The sequence below is a fragment of the Triturus cristatus genome, chromosome 7 (genome assembly GCF_964204655.1).
Source record: "Triturus cristatus chromosome 7, aTriCri1.1, whole genome shotgun sequence".
Classification (NCBI taxonomy): domain Eukaryota; kingdom Metazoa; phylum Chordata; class Amphibia; order Caudata; family Salamandridae; genus Triturus; species Triturus cristatus.
Window position 1 is genome coordinate 656191909 of NC_140590.1, and position 18757 is coordinate 656210665.

At 41.6% G+C, this 18757-nt stretch overlaps 2 protein-coding genes across 11 annotated transcripts in view; one reads left to right on the top strand and one right to left on the bottom strand.

Annotated features, from left to right (window-relative positions):
- Positions 1–18757, top strand: part of ARSG (arylsulfatase G) — a 1970563-nt gene that overhangs the window by 336532 nt on the left and 1615274 nt on the right. Inside the window, exon 1 of one of the 9 annotated variants that reach the window (XM_085617296.1) lies at positions 678–719. The exons of the other annotated variants lie outside the window; for them this stretch is intronic. The gene's annotated coding sequence lies outside the window, so the exon portion shown is untranslated. Of the gene's footprint in view, positions 1–677; positions 720–18757 lie in introns of those variants that run through there. 9 annotated transcript variants of the gene reach the window in all.
- LOC146810298 (monocarboxylate transporter 7-like) lies at positions 648–16848 on the bottom strand. 2 transcript variants are annotated; one of them, XM_085617287.1, is made up of 6 exons: positions 16640–16848; positions 11956–12197; positions 10831–10974; positions 5953–6081; positions 3218–4039; positions 648–2036 (listed from the first exon to the last, which is right to left on the bottom strand). In XM_085617287.1, the coding sequence occupies exons 2-6, from the start codon at positions 12188–12190 to the stop codon at positions 1783–1785; spliced, it is 1584 nt and encodes a 527-aa protein (XP_085473413.1). In that variant the 5' UTR covers positions 12191–12197; positions 16640–16848; the 3' UTR covers positions 648–1782. The 2 variants fall into 2 exon arrangements, with proteins under 2 accessions (XP_085473413.1, XP_085473414.1); XM_085617288.1 differs by lacking the exon at positions 16640–16848 and adding an exon at positions 13893–14015.

Consider the following 18757-nt stretch of genomic DNA (forward strand, 5'->3'; position numbering starts at 1 on the left):
CCTGGAGGAGCACTATGTCGGGCTTCCGTCTTTTTTCGATATTTAGTTACCAGGCCCCTTTTAAACTGGTGTCCTAGCCCGTTTACGTTCCAAGTCATTGCTGTGTAGCCCTTTTCAGCCATATCCCGTGGGATTGTCTCTGTGATGTCTACCCAGGATGTGTTTGTCTGAGCTGTTAATATTAAATCTGGCTTTGTTGATCATTCAGAAGCCCCAATTTAGAAGAGCATTTATTCTGAACACAAATTTATATGGCCCCCGTGGCTCAGTTCACCACTAGGTGTTGCCCACTGGTGTTTTGTGTCACAAGAGTTTGAACGATAAGACAAAAGTGTGCCGCACGTTATCAGGGGGACGCAATGGTATCGGTCAAAATCGTTTTCAAATTATGAAATGTGAGTCATGGTCCTTTGAAAGTAACTTAGCTCATGGTTGAATAGGTTTATGAGTGGATAAGGAGCCCACTGTAGTAAGGCAAAGGAAGGGGTACACACCCACTCACCTTTCATTGTTGCCTCCGATGTCAGTGGTATTTCTTCAGAAATTTGGAAATAATAACACTCATCAGCTAGCCAAGTTTTTTCTATGCATGTGTGGTAAACCAACTGTCCCAAGTATAGGATATAGAAAAGCAAATTTAGAGATTATTAATCATGTAATCCTTTTGATGTTTTATTCAAAGTTGGAGCAACAAACAACTGATAAAAACAAGGGGCCCTGTAAGTAATAACCCTGCAAGGGTTAGCAGTTCTTTTATTTACTATTGTAATAATTTTACATTCCGATTACACTTCTTCTGTTTCACTTGATATAATCCCCCTTCTTTTATATTGTATTTAGAAATGTAAGCACATACAATATACCACTACAAGTCTGAACTACATTTTAGAATGGTCACGAAATTGACATCTGAGTTTGAAATGCCACATAACATCCTAAATGTTGCAATAATCTTACTGATGTTTTACTTTAGACTTTCTTAAAATCAACACCCTGATTCAGAAAACAAACTTGTTGGCTGACATTTGTTTGGCACATGCTAATTTTTTTTTTAAATACATGGTATGCAACATTTCTTGCAACCTGGGTCTTTGTGACAGTAAGGTGTGCAAAACAGTACTCTTGGCGCAAAAGGAAAATAGTTACAGACATAAAAAATATGCTCTAGTTAGATTATTTGTTGCTTACATCTTGGTCCAGTGAGAGACAATAGGATGTCTAGTGTAACTTTATAAATACATTTTTAAATAAATCTAAGACACTGAAAACAGAAAGACATATTACTTTAGAACACAAGCAAATAAATCTCTCAGTAACTGGCCATAAAAATAAAATATTAAGTTGATGTGGTTCTGTTGCTGTAAAATGCACATATTTTCTTTTTAAAATCCCAGTCCTCTGTATGTATCCATGCATGCTCAAGAAAATAATTGATTTTCGGGACAGCATCTGAATTAATACCATCTTGAGATAGAGCTTGACGATGCATGATGCAAACCAAGTGTTATTTGTTGTATTGTCATTGCCAGAAGGTAAAGTAAATGCCTTATTTTTTTCATTAAAAAAAATATAGTGATGAAACAGCTGCCCATTATGGGCAGTTAAATGAATATAAGAAAATGGCAGCCTTCTCTAAATGTTCAGTCGTACTTAGCAGCTTCTCACGTGGATAGTTTTTGCATTCCCTTTTAAGTGTAAATTCTAAGATTATTGATTCATTGTTGGTTCACTGCATTGTCTTTTATTCAAATCTTGTTTGGTTGGCACGAATTTAAAGTTATTTCAAAAAGTATTTTCATTACTTTTTATTGAGCCTTCAGGTTTTTCAAAATCCATTTCAAGAAAGTCATCCGGCACATCCGTGAAAACTTCTTTTTCATTATAATCCCCTTCTTCTATAGATTGTTTCGGTTTACGTCTGCAGAGACCATTCTTGCACGGCCTTACTAAGGCCAGACATATGGCTGCCAGCGCCATGCCAATCGCACAGGAGTAGAATGCTGACCCGTAATTCTGAGTTTGATCCACAAGGACACCTACAGTTAAAAATAATATTGTTTTCATTAGAGAAAAGGCATTTATTTACATTGTAACTGTCGCCACAATACATGACAAAGCAAAGCCTGCAATTAGACAAAATCCAAAAACATTACCTTTTCGAAAGTTAATCATTTCTTGCCGATTTCATAAGGAGATATTGTTGCCATGGCTGACGACCTGCAAACTTTGCCTCCTCTTGTGACTTCCCCAAACCAACTAATTGTTTTGATCACTGTGACCTTCATTGAATGAAGTTCGATCAACAGGGTGAAACCTCTAAGGGTTTTGCTCAAAGAAATGGTTTCCCATTCAGTTTGATTGAAATTCACAAAATTTGTTATGTAGTCAAAGCGTACTCTACACTATGTGCTTGTTTTTTAATGGTGAAATTCCACTAAGAGATTTAAGATTATTCCTCAAATCTATACACTTGGGTTGATCTTGAGCAAGTTAACGATATTTGAACAATGTCATTTTAAGTCATGCTACAAATAACTTTGCCCTAAAAAAGATCAGTAGAATGTTCTAGATTTAGAGAATAATCTTAAACTTCTGAATGAAATTTTATCAGTATACGTTATGCCTTACACTTTAAGCCCTACGCGCGGTTACACAAATAATCTTTTTTTCTTATTAGCAAGAATTGGATTCCCAAATTCTACCTACATTCGAGGATTTGGGGTAAAAAAAATAGTTGGAAATACTGCATCTGATATTAAATTCACGTTTTGGCACCATTAAGGCTTTGACAAAGCATGAGAAAAATTACAAGATATAATGGAATTTCCATATTTTAAATCATAAATGCATTTAGTGCTAGGCTTCATAAATCAGGGTGAGATGTAGAAATCACGAGTTATAGATTCACAAACTAATCCTGCTTCTAGTTTAGTTAAATTTGAGGCATCAAAGGTGCAAGATTACAAAGCCGGAATACACTGAAAGTGCTCACAATGGAATCTTACGGTTACAGAGCTTTAGGTGTTGGCTAAACTAGGTGCACCAATGTCTACATTGAAGTCCACTGTATGTGGACTTGAATGTTGACCCAGTACCTTTACTGGTGAATTTTGGGTCAGAGGAGGCCTTTTAACCATATTTTCTCTTTACATGAATATAAAACCACCTGCAAACATACTCCCACTTGGTAGTTTTTAAAATGTAAAAGTCAACATACCTCCAAGCGGTGGGCCAGCCAATCCGGCTATGCTCTGAATGAAAACGTACACTCCAACTGCGGAAGACATCTTCTCGATACCCACAACGTCGTCATCTGCTAGCATTGGAATGTGGGTTCCTGCAACTGTTCCTAACATACATCCAAAAAATGCGCTGCACACCATCAGGCCCCAAAATTCTGAAGCAAAGGGAAAGGAAATGAGAGCCAAACATAACAAAACAACGAAAATGAGCTCAATATAAATCTTGCGAATGGGATTCTTATTGAGAATCCAGCCAGCGCCAATTCTTCCGAAAACTTCCGCGACGGCCATGGCAGACAGCATGTAGGCAGAGTGGTCTTTATCAATGTCAAGACTGATACCCAGTGGAATGATGTACAGAGAAGGGGCAAAAAATGCAAGTGTAGCAAAAAGGCCAAACAGAGCATAACAAATAAAACCACCATTTTTCAAAATTGAAAAGTCCAAGAGTGCGATTTTTGATTTCACAACGGGACCTTGTGCTGCTTCCAGCATTTGGACATTTTCCTGTGGTACAACATGTTCTGTCTCTAGTTTCAAGTTTTCATTTTCTTTCTTGGGTGAGGTAGTTATTTCGACTCCTGAGTCTATGGAGTCAATTGAAGTAATTGTTTTCTCATTTTCAAGTATGTATTCTGTTTCCACGCTTTCTTTTTTTGGAGTTTCTTCAACTTTCACTTCTTTTTGTATTTTCATTGGTCGTAGCAGAGATCCACAAACAACAATATTTAACTGAAGTACACCAACAAGCAGGAGGCTATGTCTCCAACCGAGTTGATCCTTTATAGCAGTGATAGCTAGGGAAGAGAATGAAAAATCATAAACAACGTGGTTTGTTAATCTACAGACATTTATTGCAAGATGATTTTTAATAATGCATCAAGCTTTTGAAATATAATATGCTCAGTATAACTATTGACATAATTTGCTCTCCTACTACACTGGTATATTATATAATGGTAATAAAAGTAGTCTCCTACGACATTAAATAAATATGTTGCGGTCACTTGCACATTCTTTGGGAAGGAAGGAGAAAGACATCACAATATTGATGATATGGCACGGCTAACTTTGACAATCATTGTGTAGTGCACAATAACAGTAACTAGAAACCACCAATAATGCCAAAGGCTAAATGTACATGGAGGTGTTGAGCTAACTTGAGTTACTGAAAGAGAAGGCAATTTCAAAATATTGGCTTGGTAGCCTTATGTTTGACTAGAGTGAGTGGGGGCAAAGCAAATTGTATTATCGTTGTCTCATCTTGTTACTTCATGCTCCCACCTTCTTGACATCTTCAGCCGATGGCAAGAGAACTGGAATTGCACACAATTTGAGGCAGTTTTCAGATCCTCACAAGATCTACATCTGTTTGTGGATTTGGAAGCTAATCGGTTCTGTGGGTACACTACAGAACCTAGGCTGATATTGCTGTTGATTAACTGAGGTACATTTCCTCAGGTGACATAATGTTGACCCCTGAATTAGATAGTCCTAGTACTATTAAAATGCCCAACACTGAAAACATAAGGGGTGATGTTTGAACGATGCCCCAAAATAAGACACTCTCATGATGTACTGATGTTTTCTTAACAAGATAGAGATTTGTGTTGTCAGATTAGGAAATGTGATTATTTTCAGTGCAGTAGCTCTTTGGCCAGAAGATAAGACCAAAGGACTACACTTGACTATACATGCAACTTCGGAACCTCTTCACTGTGGAAATGTTTATCAGACTGTTGCTCCTGTGCTCTGATAATAATTAATCTAAAGGTTGGTTCCTTGTCTGCTAAATGCCTCCACAAAACAAGAAATCCCACAGTAATGACTGTCCCAGGTCAATATGTTGCCATAAGTACCGAAGATTGATTAGGCCTTGACCAAATGTCTCAAAATGCATACTTGTATCTCGGTTAGAAAAAGAAAGACTAGTTATCATCCTAAATTTACATCTTGGCTGCCCTTGCCGCTTCTGGATCTTATAATGGCACAGTCCTTTCTTTGACTAAGATGAGGGAGGCACTCTGCACAGGTCTTGTACAAACTAAATCCGGATGCAGTGATGTTACCACAACACTGTGTCTCTTAATAGTCATGAACTTATTCTAAACTGTAATGGAACCTTGGGAAAAGGAGCAAATAACAGATTTCTCTAGCATTCCTTATAATTAGTGATATATTCTTGCCCCATTTTCGAAGTTCTCTTATTCTGAGACCCTCAGCAAGCCCCCACTTTATTGCTGCAGCAAGAGATACCTTTCTTTCTCCAGTATGTGCCACGGGTTTCCACTTATTGTTGGCCCTCGTTGATCCAGGCCAAAATATGACCCAAATTATTCAAGAATTGGTGTCATTACTTTTTTTGACTGAAGTAAATCAGACCAAGGACGTTGTTATTTTCCATATGGATAGTGATATGGGTATAAAAATGTCCTCGTTCCATTTTTTGTTTAAAGACTGATTTACAAACAAGGCCCCAGATCCACGGCCACCGCATCACGTGGCCATTGAAAGCGCTGAGTTACATTTTATAGTATGTCCTTTTCAAGGGGGCTTCACGGAGATGGTCTCACTTCACGTTTTTCATTGTCCCACTAGGAGAGTGATGACCTTCATTGAAGACGCGCACTTGCTGTGGTAAGAGTGACCTGGCCTAACATTTCACATTTGGGAGCATTTATTTTGGGATTAGTTCTATTGAACTGCTTACCTGGTGCAAAGGCGAAAACGGCGCAACATTCGCCAGTGGAGGCAACTGCAGTAACCAGTGAACGTTTTTTGTCAAAGTACTGTGAGAGTATGGTGACTGTTGGAATGAAACTTAAGGAGTATCCCAAACCTGTGGAAGGATGGAAAGGACAGGTGTGAGAATCTGTTGAAACATGTATTCTTTACACAGCAGTAAACTCTTCCGAGCGAAAGGAAGCAAAGAGAGAAAGAAGGACGTGTAAGATGGGGAAGGAGTGACAAAGGGAGAAAGTGAGGATAAAAGAGACCCTGCAAGAGTGAGATGGGAGACAGGAAGTGCAGGCTGGTTGACAAAGAGGCATGCATTGGAATCAGGAATCGCAGTCTTAACATTAGGCAAGGCTAGCGTTCAGCGTATCTGAAGCGGGCTTCTTGGTTCCTTGTGCAGATTTCTTATCCCCCCCCTTTTTTTTTTACACAAATTGCGCACAGTTTTTAATACACAAGATTCTAGTGGCCACTGAAACCGAAATGGCTAGTTTCACAAGATGGGGCCTATAAACATTCTTGGTACGTTGCAGAACACCTTCACTTTAGAAAAGTATGTACCTGTGTTCGAAAAAGTCCTACCAGCGAAAAATAAACTAGTGTGTCCTCTATTCACGCCCATACCGCTTTGCAAACAACGTACAGAATTACGAAACTCTGGTACTTTTCTTTGAAGCTTAAATACCAGTAGTTTTGAAATACATCTCCTGGTCTTAAACTTGTTCTAATACAAAAACAATATGTTGGGAAGCTATGTGTAATAGAGATCATGAATTTATAGGACTTGTGTTTACTGGTTTTATGTATGATGTCTGCATGTGAGGTGTCTTTAGCAAGCAGAGGCAGTGATGCAAGTTATTAAATAATCATTTTCCATAAATTGACAACAAATGTTAGTGATATGATGACGAAAACATAACTGCGAATTTGTTTACTCTGTGAAAATAAGACAAATAAATATTGTCTCGCCACTACTCCAGTTGTTTTGATTAATTGAACTGAATAGGCATTTATAAAGCGCCGGCTGTCACTCCGGCAGGAGCATCCTGGAACGGGGCAGAAGAAAGTCAAGGAGGACAGGGCGGACCCTATATGAGGGATAGGCAGAGTTCGTCTGAAGATCCAGGTCTTCAGCGCCTTCCTGAACTGTTTCTGTTTTAAGCAACCTCAGGTGTGTTGGCATGCGATTCCAAGCTTTGGTTCCTAGTGCGCTACAGTTTTTCCTCCCTTGGTTTTATACCTAAAACGGGGGTTTGAGGAGGTTTGCCGATGAGGATCGGAGAGTCCTTGCCGTGGTGTAGGGGGGGAATCTAGCTGAGAGATAAGTTGGGACTAAATTTAAGGATGCTCTGAAGGTAATTAAAAGTATATTGAATAGGATTCTCTTATGCAGTGGTAGCCAATGGAGGGTTTTAAGAGCTGCTGCGGCGGAGGACCTATGTGGTAATTTTAGATCTACACGAGCCGCCGCGTGTTGTGCCACTTGTAGTCTCTTTAGTATTTGTTTATTTGCTCCTGCTAATAGGCTATTGCAGTAATCTAGACATGAAAGGATAAGTGTCACCGCAACTGTCTTCCTTGCAGAGAGAAAGGAATAAAGTTGAAGAATTTTTTTAGTGTCTTGATTATATTAAAACACGTTCCTGCCACCGTCAAGGCGTGTGGTCGGAAGGCAAGTGTGGTGTCGAATTGCACTCCCAAGGTCTTTGCTAATTCGACAGTATTTGGGGGTGCTGTTGCATCTGCCGGCTACCACACACTTGGCTGGAACGGATTGTCCTTTCCTATCAGGAGGATCTCGGTTTTATCTGTATTGCACCTGAGATGGTTGAGCTTCATCCACTGGAGGACCTCTTTTAGGCATAGTTTGAAATTGAGTTCTGCCTTGGTGGAATCTTCATCTAAGGATAGGATCAATTGTGTGTCGTCTGCGTACTTCAATGTGAAAAGAAGATATCAAGGAGATGAGGGGCCATGAATATATTGAATATCAGAGGGCTGAGAGATTAGCTCTGTGGTACTCCTGATGTGATGGAACGTTCAGCAGAGAGGAACGTTCCAAGAGCCACTGCTTGCCTACGATTGGTAAGAAAGGATCTAATCCAGGCCAATACAGTATTTGAGATGCCACAAGACTTTAGCCGTGCAAGGAGAATGCCATGTGAGATGGTGTCAAATGCGGCAGACAGGTCGAGTAAAATCAAGACTGCCTTCCTGCCTGTCAGCCATAGATTTGAGTGTGTCCGATATTTCTAAAAGCGCAGATTCTATTGAATGCTTGGGATGGAAACCTGATTGCCGCGTGTGGAGGATCCTGGCGGTTTCAAGGAAGTTAGACAGTTCTCTGTTAACTAGTCTTTCAGTGATTTTACCCAATATCGGTAACAGGGATATTGGACGGAGATTAGAAAGATTAGATGAGTCTAGATTTTTTTTTTCTTCAGTGGTTTCACTATGGCCAATTTCCATTCAGCTCGGACTATGCCTGTAGTTAACGAGGAGTTGACTATCTGGTTAATCACCGGGTTAACAAGGTTTACGATTTGGTGAAGGTTCATGGGAGGGCAAGCATCAAAAGGAGAGCCTGATTTACATTTTAAGATATCTTTTTATCGAAATAAAGCTTATTTCAATTCAATTCAATTCAATTCATTCATACAGGCAGCGATTGCGCCACGTGTCTGCTCAAGCGAGACTGTTTCAAAAACTTGGAGTGTGGGACTGATGTTAGTGGGGTCAGGCTCTAAATCAAAGTCCAAGTTTTGCGCAGGGATTGTGGTGGTCTTTTTGAATGTTCTGGATTTTTCCCTCAAAGAAGATCGAGATCTGATCACATAAAGTCTGAGATGGGGGAATTTCTCTACTCGGTCGGTGAAGGACTTTATAATTGAGAAGATGGTTTTCTGATCTTGGTGAGCCTCGAGTATTTTGTTAGAGTAATACTCTATTTTGACTAATTTAATGTGTGTGTGGTATTGTCTCCTACGTATTTTAAATGTTTTTGGTCTGCTGGGTCTTAGGCTCTTCTTCACTTACGTTCCAGTTGCTTACATAGGAGATGTAGTTGAGCTAAGGCAGGCGTATAGCAAAGGGCTTTGTGGGTTTTGGCTTTCACTTGCTTATTAGATTGTTCCAGTGGGGCTAACTGATCGCTTATTGAAATCATCCAATTGTGGAAGAGTTGCGAGTCTTCCAAAGTTTCGCCAGTTAGGACAGGGGCGCAAGCAATAGTGGGCAGCTCTGAGTTGGTAACTAATTACGCCCACTTGCGCTTTGGATGCGGGGAGGGAATTTGCTCAGCATGATGTTTCATGATTGACATCTTGATGCTAAGGGGGATAAATTTGTGGTCTGACCATATCTGTGGGATGAGGGTGTCAACCGTTAGCAAGGTGAAACTGGAGCATACTCCATCCAATGTGTGACCCGCCTGGTGTGTCGGAGTGTCAACTGATTGGTGCATTCAAAGGGATTCTATTATCTCAAAAAAATTGTCCACTCCAGTCTCATTTCTGCATTCTAGGTGGAGATTAAGGCCCTCTAGGAGGGTGAAATTAACGTACCTGAGCAGAAAGTGGCTTAAGGTGTCTCCTAGTTAATCTAGGAATATAGCACTAGGACGTGGTGGACAGTAAATGAGGGCTCCTGTAAAAGAGGAGGCATTGATTGTGAAGCAGAAGCCAAGGCTTTCTGCTCCCTTCAATGAATAAAGATCAAAGTTTGTGCACTGTAATGAATCACGAAAAATGATGGTCAGCCCCCCTCCTCTGTCTTTCCGACAGATCGTATAGTCGAGGGGGAGTGCTGCGGCAATGTCCGGATTACACCATTCCTTTAGCCAGGTTTCAGTGAAAAAGAGGAAGTCCACCTGTAGCTCAGTAATCAATTCTCTGATGTCATGAGAGTGTTTACAGAGTGATCGTGCATTAATTAGTCCCCCTTTTAGTTGAAAGCTGCTGAGTGTTAAAGCTTTCCTTCCCGTGATTTTAGGGCGTATGTCTGTAAAGGTGAACTCGGATCTACACTTGCAACAAGTGAGGGGGGGCCATAATTGTATCCGGTTGTAGTTGACAATCACATTTTCCCTTTGTGTCCAAACTTTTTACCAATTTTGACGAGAATGCAGTACCTGGATACGTTTCGGCAGCATGGCTGGCGCTGGCCGCTGTCCGGAAGCAGACTGGCTTGGCACGCCCGCTGCGAGTCTGCGTTGGCAGGCTCAACAAATGCTATGGCCTGCCAACCACTAGAGCGCAAACTGTCGCAAGATGGCGGGTCTAAAACTGGCCTTTTCTCCTCCGGGAAGCTAGATCAGAACATTCTAACTGTAGTTACTGGAATACTCTAATAGTTCAACAAACATCCTGAAAACATTTTTGCAAACGAGTATACAAATATAGGTAGATCCAGTGATACACAAATGTGTTTAAAAGAGCAGAGAAATATGATAGACTTACAAACTGCTGCCTCGGGCTATACTGGTTGTTAAAGGCCCTCTCCTGCGGTATAGGCCTTGCCTGCGACTCGGGACTATAACTGTGGTTCAGCGCCTTTCACAACTTGTACAGCCCTCGGCAGCGGGTTACAAGCCTATAATTATATTTATCTGATCTTATAAACACATTTGTCTATCCCTGCATCTACCTATATTTGTATACTCGTTTGCATAATCTTTCCAGGATGATTGAAAAACTATTCCCTCCGCTTCATTAAAGTGCAACTTCCCTAATATCCTGAAAGGCCATAATAAATTATCATTCTCCTCAGTCCAGGTTGGGACAGTTTTGTTGCCTTATTATGATTAATGCCATAGAAAAATGATAGCTTGTGTTGGTCGTACTTAGAAACTTACCAGATATTAGACCAATTGTTAAGTACATTTGGTCAACACTGCGTGCAAAAGATGCAGTGACCATTCCGATGCTGACCAGGAACCCTCCGGCCATAACCACTGGTCGGTGGCCAAAACGATTGCTCAGTACTGTTGACAGTGGAGCTGGAATACAATAAGGCAGAGTTAGTTTTACCAAGAAAATGAACCAGTTCTGTTTTTGCAAGTGAAAAGAAAACCAAGGAGGACATTTTTACTTTGAGCATTTTGTTAAGTTCACAACCAAGTCCCGTGTTTCCCCCTTTCGTATGGTACATATGCAATATACTCGTGACATGCTGGTAAAAGCATCTGTTTGTGAATACTTGATGCATGCGATGATTTGGCGTTCTGGCCTGTTAATAATAAATATGTTACCATGCCGACGGACACCCTTTTTTACCATTTGGAGCAATCTCGCCTAAACAAATAGGTCATCTAATAGCACATTGTGTCACTGTTCACTCAGAAAAAGAACTGCAGCTTCATGCAGTGTCTTAGTTCTGACTAACCGAAGTAAAATAAAAAAAGAGATTTCACTGATAAAACGTGCACTGGTTATGCACAAATTTCATTCAATTGTTTCAGTATTTTAGTTTTGTGAGTGGGCTCTGATCGAGTCTAGTGAACAAGGGATGACTCGTGGAGCCCTCACCCGCAGAGGCAAGTGACATGAAGCAAGTATGATGCTAAACTACCTTTCAGCCCAGGCACTGTTTCTTCAAATTCGTTAAAATGGGCATGAGATTTGGAAATGTTATCTTAAAAGCAAAACTAGGTGTCCATGATCTGCAAAAGCACGTGTCACTTGAATACTGGAGGGTGCCTGCTTTAACCATTTCAGCTAGAAATGAGAAAGGCTTTCCTTGGAAATCCTTCAGATTTTATTAAGCATAATGTAGGGTGAGATTCCAAGACCTGCACACTTATTAAAAGATACATCTATTACTAGGTCAAGTGTAAACAAAAGAACTGCTGCTTTCAAGCATGTTTTGGTTTAAGATCATAACTGCAGTATCTCTGAATCCCTTCATGTTCAACACATGTTAGTATCCAGCTTTAAGGGGCCACACACTTGTTTGGGGGCAGGGGAAGAGTGCCACTCACCTGTAAATGTCATCACAAACACACATATTGAGATGATCCAGGATATACGACTATTGCTTTCATCGAAGTAAGTGATGAGTTCACTGAAGAAGACTCCAAACGTCTTGACGACTCCATATGTGAATACTTCCACAAAGAAGAAGGCAATGGCCACCACCCAGCCCCAACCTCCATCAGGCACTTTGGTGTAAACTTTGACATTGGTGCAGGTTCTCGCGGTGTCCATGGCAGTCATCTTGAATCTGTAGAGAAAAGAGATAACTTAGACTACTTTTTGGGTTTTCTTTTCGCGATATATTTTGATTTCTTTGCTTATTATGCAATGAGTACTTCATACATTTGGAAAAAATGTGCTTTAGCGCTGCATAATGTAGCTCCAAGATCTCACTTTCTGGAATGCTGTCTTATTCATTTTTCGCTCACACAACATTTTCCCAGCCTTTCTGCAGCATTGGTCTTTGCTGCTTTCGTGCATCAGAACCCTTTTGATTCATTAATGTTGCCAAACTGAGGACTTTGCAGTCCATGTGTGGCCCCTCTGAGAAAACAAAAAGCATACCTTCTAGTTTGCCTGTTAGTCCCTGAATTTCTACCACTTTAGGTTGACAGGCAATGTGACCTCTCCAACTTGAATTACTGTGGATGCATCTAAATGTTCATTAAACATCTTGTTAGCAATACAATCTTTAGTCTGTGGTGGGGGTCGGGGGTGACGGGAAAGAAGGCAGTGATAGACTCAGTCTTTGCGCCTAAACAGGTCTTCCTAATGCTTCATGGTTATGGAGGGATAGTTAAGGACAATACATAAAGCTTTGCTTGAAACCGTCCACCGCATGCTTCCTGCGTGCCTCTCCCCAACCAATACCGACTTCCATAAAGTGTGCTCATAGACTGAGTTAGGTGAATTTCCTTAAGGCAGCCCTAAGAGGCTAGGGCCCCAGAATTGTTGGTCCTGGCGAAAGCAATAGACCCATTAGGGCTGTTCTAGGCCGAAACATGTTGACCCGATCACCAGGTGTTGTGGATCAGCACCACCCTTGGTTTTTTTACTTATCGCCACTTTTCTTTTTTTCCCCAAATAATGATTTAGCTACAAGATAGGAGATCATTTTAACTCCCTTACCGTTGTCGATATCCAGGCAGTCTACCTCCTGGTGGAGGTTACACAGTCACATAGAGAATGGGACACTGGAGTGACAGACCCAATGATGACGCTATCTACCAAACCACGCTAAGCGGTGCTCACAAACACCGCAGACTGATCGATTATTGATTGATAACTACTATTGTTTGGAAGCTGAATGAACGTCTGCTGCTTCCTCCTCCCTATTGATTAGTAATAACATTTAGAAAACTCACCAAAAATGTATTCCAGTTGCCTGTGTGCACCATTGTGAAACTATCTGAGCGTTTATTGAATTATCCTGAGTTTTCAGTGATTTAGGTGGAATGGGGAAAAAAACAGTTGTATAAGCAGCTATTCTACCCTGTGTCACTGATGAAACAGACAAGGACACAGAGCAGTGTTGTAAACCACATAAAAGGAGCAATTGTTCAAAAACAGTAATGTTTTCATCTCTTATGCTTACTGATCCAAGTTTTTAGAGCAGATATTTGTACCAATGTGAACATAATTAATGGATTTGATGATTGTCCCTCTAAAAAGATTTATAGAAAAGAGTACATGCATGTATTAGAAATCACAACATCAAAAAAACACCAAACCAAATGTAGCTATGTTAGTACTTGTTAACAAAAAGACATAGTATTTGGTTGAGCACAGCGGTACTACATTGTGCGTTGCAGACTGTTGGTGTCCAGCTAGCAGGTAGAAATCAGGAGAGGTAGGAGAGTGCGCAGCAGAGGGCTGGAGGGACCAAGTGGTAAAAGGAGAGGGGGGGTTGACCATTAAATGAATCCAGGTCAAGCACACTTACAAAGAATGTTATGCAGCTTCCGCAATACAAGAGCAGCCCAGATGGATTTTCTGTAAAGTAAACAGATTGCCTCCCCTCTCTGCACTATCCACAGTCCAAGGCGGCACGTGTTCCGTCCCCAATAGCTAAATTTACTTTTGAGCAGTGCTTTAAATGGGATGAAAAATGTGGGAGGGTCTCTGAAAAATGTGGGAGGGTCTTTGAAAGGGGCGTGGCCAAAGAGTGACCATGAATCCTTTCCAAAAGGCTTGGCCTCTATGCAATTAAGGGAGTGACTTGAAATATGCAATCTGTGGTCATCAAATAGTATATGGAAACACTTCCCAAACAGGATTAAAAGACAAAAAGAACCCTTTCAACCACCCACCCTATGTGGGGTAGCATGCAGCTCATGTAGGCATACGATCAGTGCCCACGTAAGGGAATAACTATACAAATGTTGCAATACAATAAACTAAAATCAACAGTCAAGACCTATTTGCTTTGTCAGTTCTTGTTAGCGGTACCAGATAAATGAATAACAATGAGCTTGTTGTGAATAATTAGTCCGTAATGTATAATTCACAATGTCGTATTTTCCAAAGATCTTTGAAAGCGCCAGAGACCATCGGCGTGTCGTGGGTACTATTGTACTCCTCTTCGCGCCACTTTATTCTGCATTCTCTCGACACGCGGGCGCCTGGCAGAATCCCCGGAAATAGGATGCTTACAGCTTGGCTGAAGCACTTGGCAACCTCAGTGTGGACTGGAATTGTACGTTTAGGACGGACCACCTTAACCTGGCTCATGCATGTTGCTTCAGAATTTCAAGAAATCAGATTGGTGGGGGCCGGTTTTAGGGTTAGCAGGCAACTAAGTGTCCACTATCCTAGAGTGACGTGCCTCGGTACTCTCTGTGTAGTATTGCGCACCTGTGCAGGTAGTTGGTGACACGCGTCTTAATACACACCTAAGCTTGAGCTCAGCCCTTTATTGCTTCTCGTCTGTGATGTGGCATATTACCGGAGAAGCTATCTGCTGTAACGCAGCGCGCCACCAGAGCCATGTATAAAACACGAGGTTTGTTTGCACTGCGCGCACTATTCATTGAGCTCTGTTGAACGCGGAGGCGCTTCTCCGCCAATCTCGGGACTTCTGCGTTATACAACCGAAGAGTAACAGGCGTGTACCCTTTTTCCATGTAGATTGCGTATAAAGCGGAAATGGTGGCGGCTGCGCGTCTTCCAGCAGAAGAAATTTTAGGGGAATGCTCTAGAGAAGAACCTGCCGCGCACTTAGCAGCAGCGCGCTTGGCTCATTGATTCTTTGTACTAAGCACAACACAGAGGATACACACACAAGTGTCCAATGCTTCGCCTTAAAAAGGGACAGCGCAGCGCCCTGTCATCTTTAGTTGGTAGCACTGTTTATATATTGAACGAGTGTCCATTCTTACAACTCTGTGAAAAATGAATAACCATATCTCGACATTTTAAGAATTTCCTGGAATGAATACCCATGCGTGCGCTATAGTATTTATCGGCGTCTGTAAAGCTGTAACCATAACTTAAGGGTACGGGAAGTTCACCGTGGCACGTCTGTACAGAGGAAGGTTCTGTTCGCAGTACGCGCCTTCCGGAGACCGGGCTCTGTGGCTTGTTGCTCCTCTTGGACTGTGCAGCGCTGTGACGCCACTAGCCGGAAATAGCGCCATATTTGGAATACATAAATAAAGTGCACGAGGGAGATTAGGTTTCTCTGGGAGGACGGCAGCTGAGAGTCCGTCATTGCCCGGGAGAAGGCTGAATAGGGTGTTGACTTGTGCCCTAAACACAAAGGCACTCACGCCGCTACCTATAACTCGCTTCCCGGAAACCCAGTGCGAACATGAGATCCTAAAAGAAACGTTCACAACACAGGGTCGAGTAACCGTAGCCAGGGGGCGGGGCCAAATGTTACGCTTGACTTGCAGCGCCTGGCTCTTGCTCTTAAGCCAAAGAAGGAAGCAGCTGAATCTCTCAACGTAAACAGGTCTATTAGCGACCCCTTTAGTTTCGGTAGTTTCCACGTTTAACTACCCCTTCCCCTGAGCCCGCAGCAGCAAATACCGTGCGGCTGACGGGCTAAGAACGGGACAAGCCGTATGTCCCTGAGAAAAATTGTGCGGTGTCACTTCGATGTCCACATCAGTCCGACATAAAAACAATTTTTGGAAGGCTGCGGTATTTTCACACTGCGATTAAAATATCAGAATTTTGGTTTAGGTTTCAAAGCTGAAACCTATATTTTCCTTCAGCCTTCAATAGAACGTGTCGATGGCATGCATGCGCCGGCTCAAGGCAGCACAGTGCGAGCCTCCGAGTTTCTACTGGTCCGCAGTGTAACTGGAAACTGCACCCGAGTGACAGCATCTCTGGCGTCACTACAACACCGGCTACTCAGCGTGCTTTTAAAACAAGTGCACAGCGTGGTCTCCAAAACACGTACAAATTAAAGTTCCCTTGGATTCTACATAACATTTTTACATTCTGTGAACGTGGCAACTAAATACAAATGTTCTGTTTATATACTATATTTCTAAGTACTTGTAAACGATCTGTAAAAATCCTATTATAAATAAATTATCTCATCTAACAAGTACAAACGCATGCGCAGTTCTATAAATGGTCCGGTACCAGTGTATATTTTAATAGTTATATAAGTTGCCAACAACGTATCATTCATAGCGGCTGTTAATTACGTGTATGCCGTTAAAAAGCAGTACTCACCAGCAGTGTCCTGCGTTGGCAGCAGGTTAGATCTCAGACCCCTTGATCTTTTCGCGCCCTGTAGCCCCCTGACCTCCTTAACCTTCTGCTCCCGGAGGAGGCGAGCTTGAGACAGGACCCCGTGTGCCCGGGTTCGCCCCCCACCGCCCCCAGACACACGGCCGATCACTGCCTGCTGCTGCTCTCCCTCCCCCGGTCCCTTCTGCACTGCCAGCCCTCGCTGGGTTCTTGGAATATATACCGGCTTTAGCCGGTCTGCGGGAGCGTCCCCGAGCAGCGCGGGAGCGCGCAGCAGTCTGCACCATCGCCCCATAGACGGAAGGATGCGAGCGCAGCTCTCGGTGCGGATGCACGCTCGGGTGTTGCTTGACTCCCAGCCACAGGATACAGCATGCTGCTGTGCTCTGATGTGTATAGAGACGATGCCAACATTGCTCCCAAAGAAAAATTGAGAGCGCATCGTTGGTCCATGGGGGGCAAGTGTGACGTACCCTTCAGATCTCAAGGGGTCAAACTCATTTAATGCTCTGCTCATAATATGGTGCATTAGTGGAGGCACCATACGGTCGTGTATGCGTTTATGCTTGCCGCACACGCAGGCAAAAGGTTGCACGGTACTGTGATACGAGTGTGAGCCATGAGTTCAGCGACAACCGCTCCTATAGATAGGATTTAGCTTTAAAAAATACATTTATATACATATATAAAAACACTTACAACAAAAACACACCAAACATATAGTGATAAGCATCATAGTCTATGGAATGCAACGTCATATCATATGAAATACAGCCTTAACCATTTATGCACCACATATGCTACAAATTTACAGACAGATGACAAATAATGTATTTTTCTCTTCTAGTTTGTAACATCACATGTTCAAGGTAAACATCAAAGCAACATAAATAGTTTTTTACAAAAAAAGTTTTACAAACAATCTATCTTTCCATTTGATAGGGGCCAACACTATCTCACAGGACTGAGAGAAGAAAGCATAAAATATCATTATATCGTTTCAAATAATTGATTATACTAGCGTAAACCTATTAATATTTATAAGGAGCTTGTGGTAACAAAGATTACAGAAAGTCAATGCTAGATTATATTCTGAATCCTTTCATGACAAGAACAAGAAAATACTACTACCTAATGTGATTGAAGAAAGGGAGTCAAAAAGACAACAAATACCAAACAAAATTGAATTACCAGATCTATACGATATTCAAACCATGCCTACATTTAAGGACAGACGGCAGGAATTAGCTCAGGATTTATTTGCCTCAGGCTTAAAACCGGGTGGATTAAACGATAATGTTCCAGTGACAGAGGGCCTGAAAGCGAAATTTCAAAGATTAGAAAAGTTAAAGAAACATGAGATGTCCAGATGGTGGGACGGTACCACCCTAGAAAAATATATAGAAAATGAAAAGATACCTCGGGGCCTCAGAATTCTAATTTTTCCTACTTTTGAGGACCTGGACAAGGAACAGTTAGAAGATTGGGAGGGAAACCTTCGGAATGCCTCATTTAATATGATACCCATCTTAATAAAAAATGCGGAAAAAAAGGGAGCAAAATTACAACAAGAAATTGAGGAACTTGAGAAAGAGATAGAATTGTCAGATCTCAAAGAAATGTTAAGAAAAATTATGCTACTCTAGATGGGATTTTGGAAAGCTATCAAATGTATCTAAGAGACAAGAAGGTTAAGAAAATCAAAAGGGACGATAAAGATTATAAAGATGGGAGAGTCTATACTTTCTCCCATAGATATGATTATATCAAGACACCTGGTGAAGGTAAAAGACCAAGAGAAGATACTCTAGATTTAACTTCTGCGAGCAGTATAACATCTCTCGTCTGCAGTTAGCTCTGCTGCTACGGAAGATTCAGTAGGAGCTGCTGAGACGGAAAATAGGCCTAATAATTTTTTATTAGAGATGGAAAGACTAAGACTAAGTGCAAAATCTACACCCAAAGACCAAAAACAAGAAGGGGGGGTAGGAGATGGCAGAAATACAAACAGAAACAATACCGGCAAAAAAACCAAAATCAGAACCGGTAGCCAGAACGACCAGATCAAAGAAAACGGGGAACTGATGGTTAGTAAAGAAA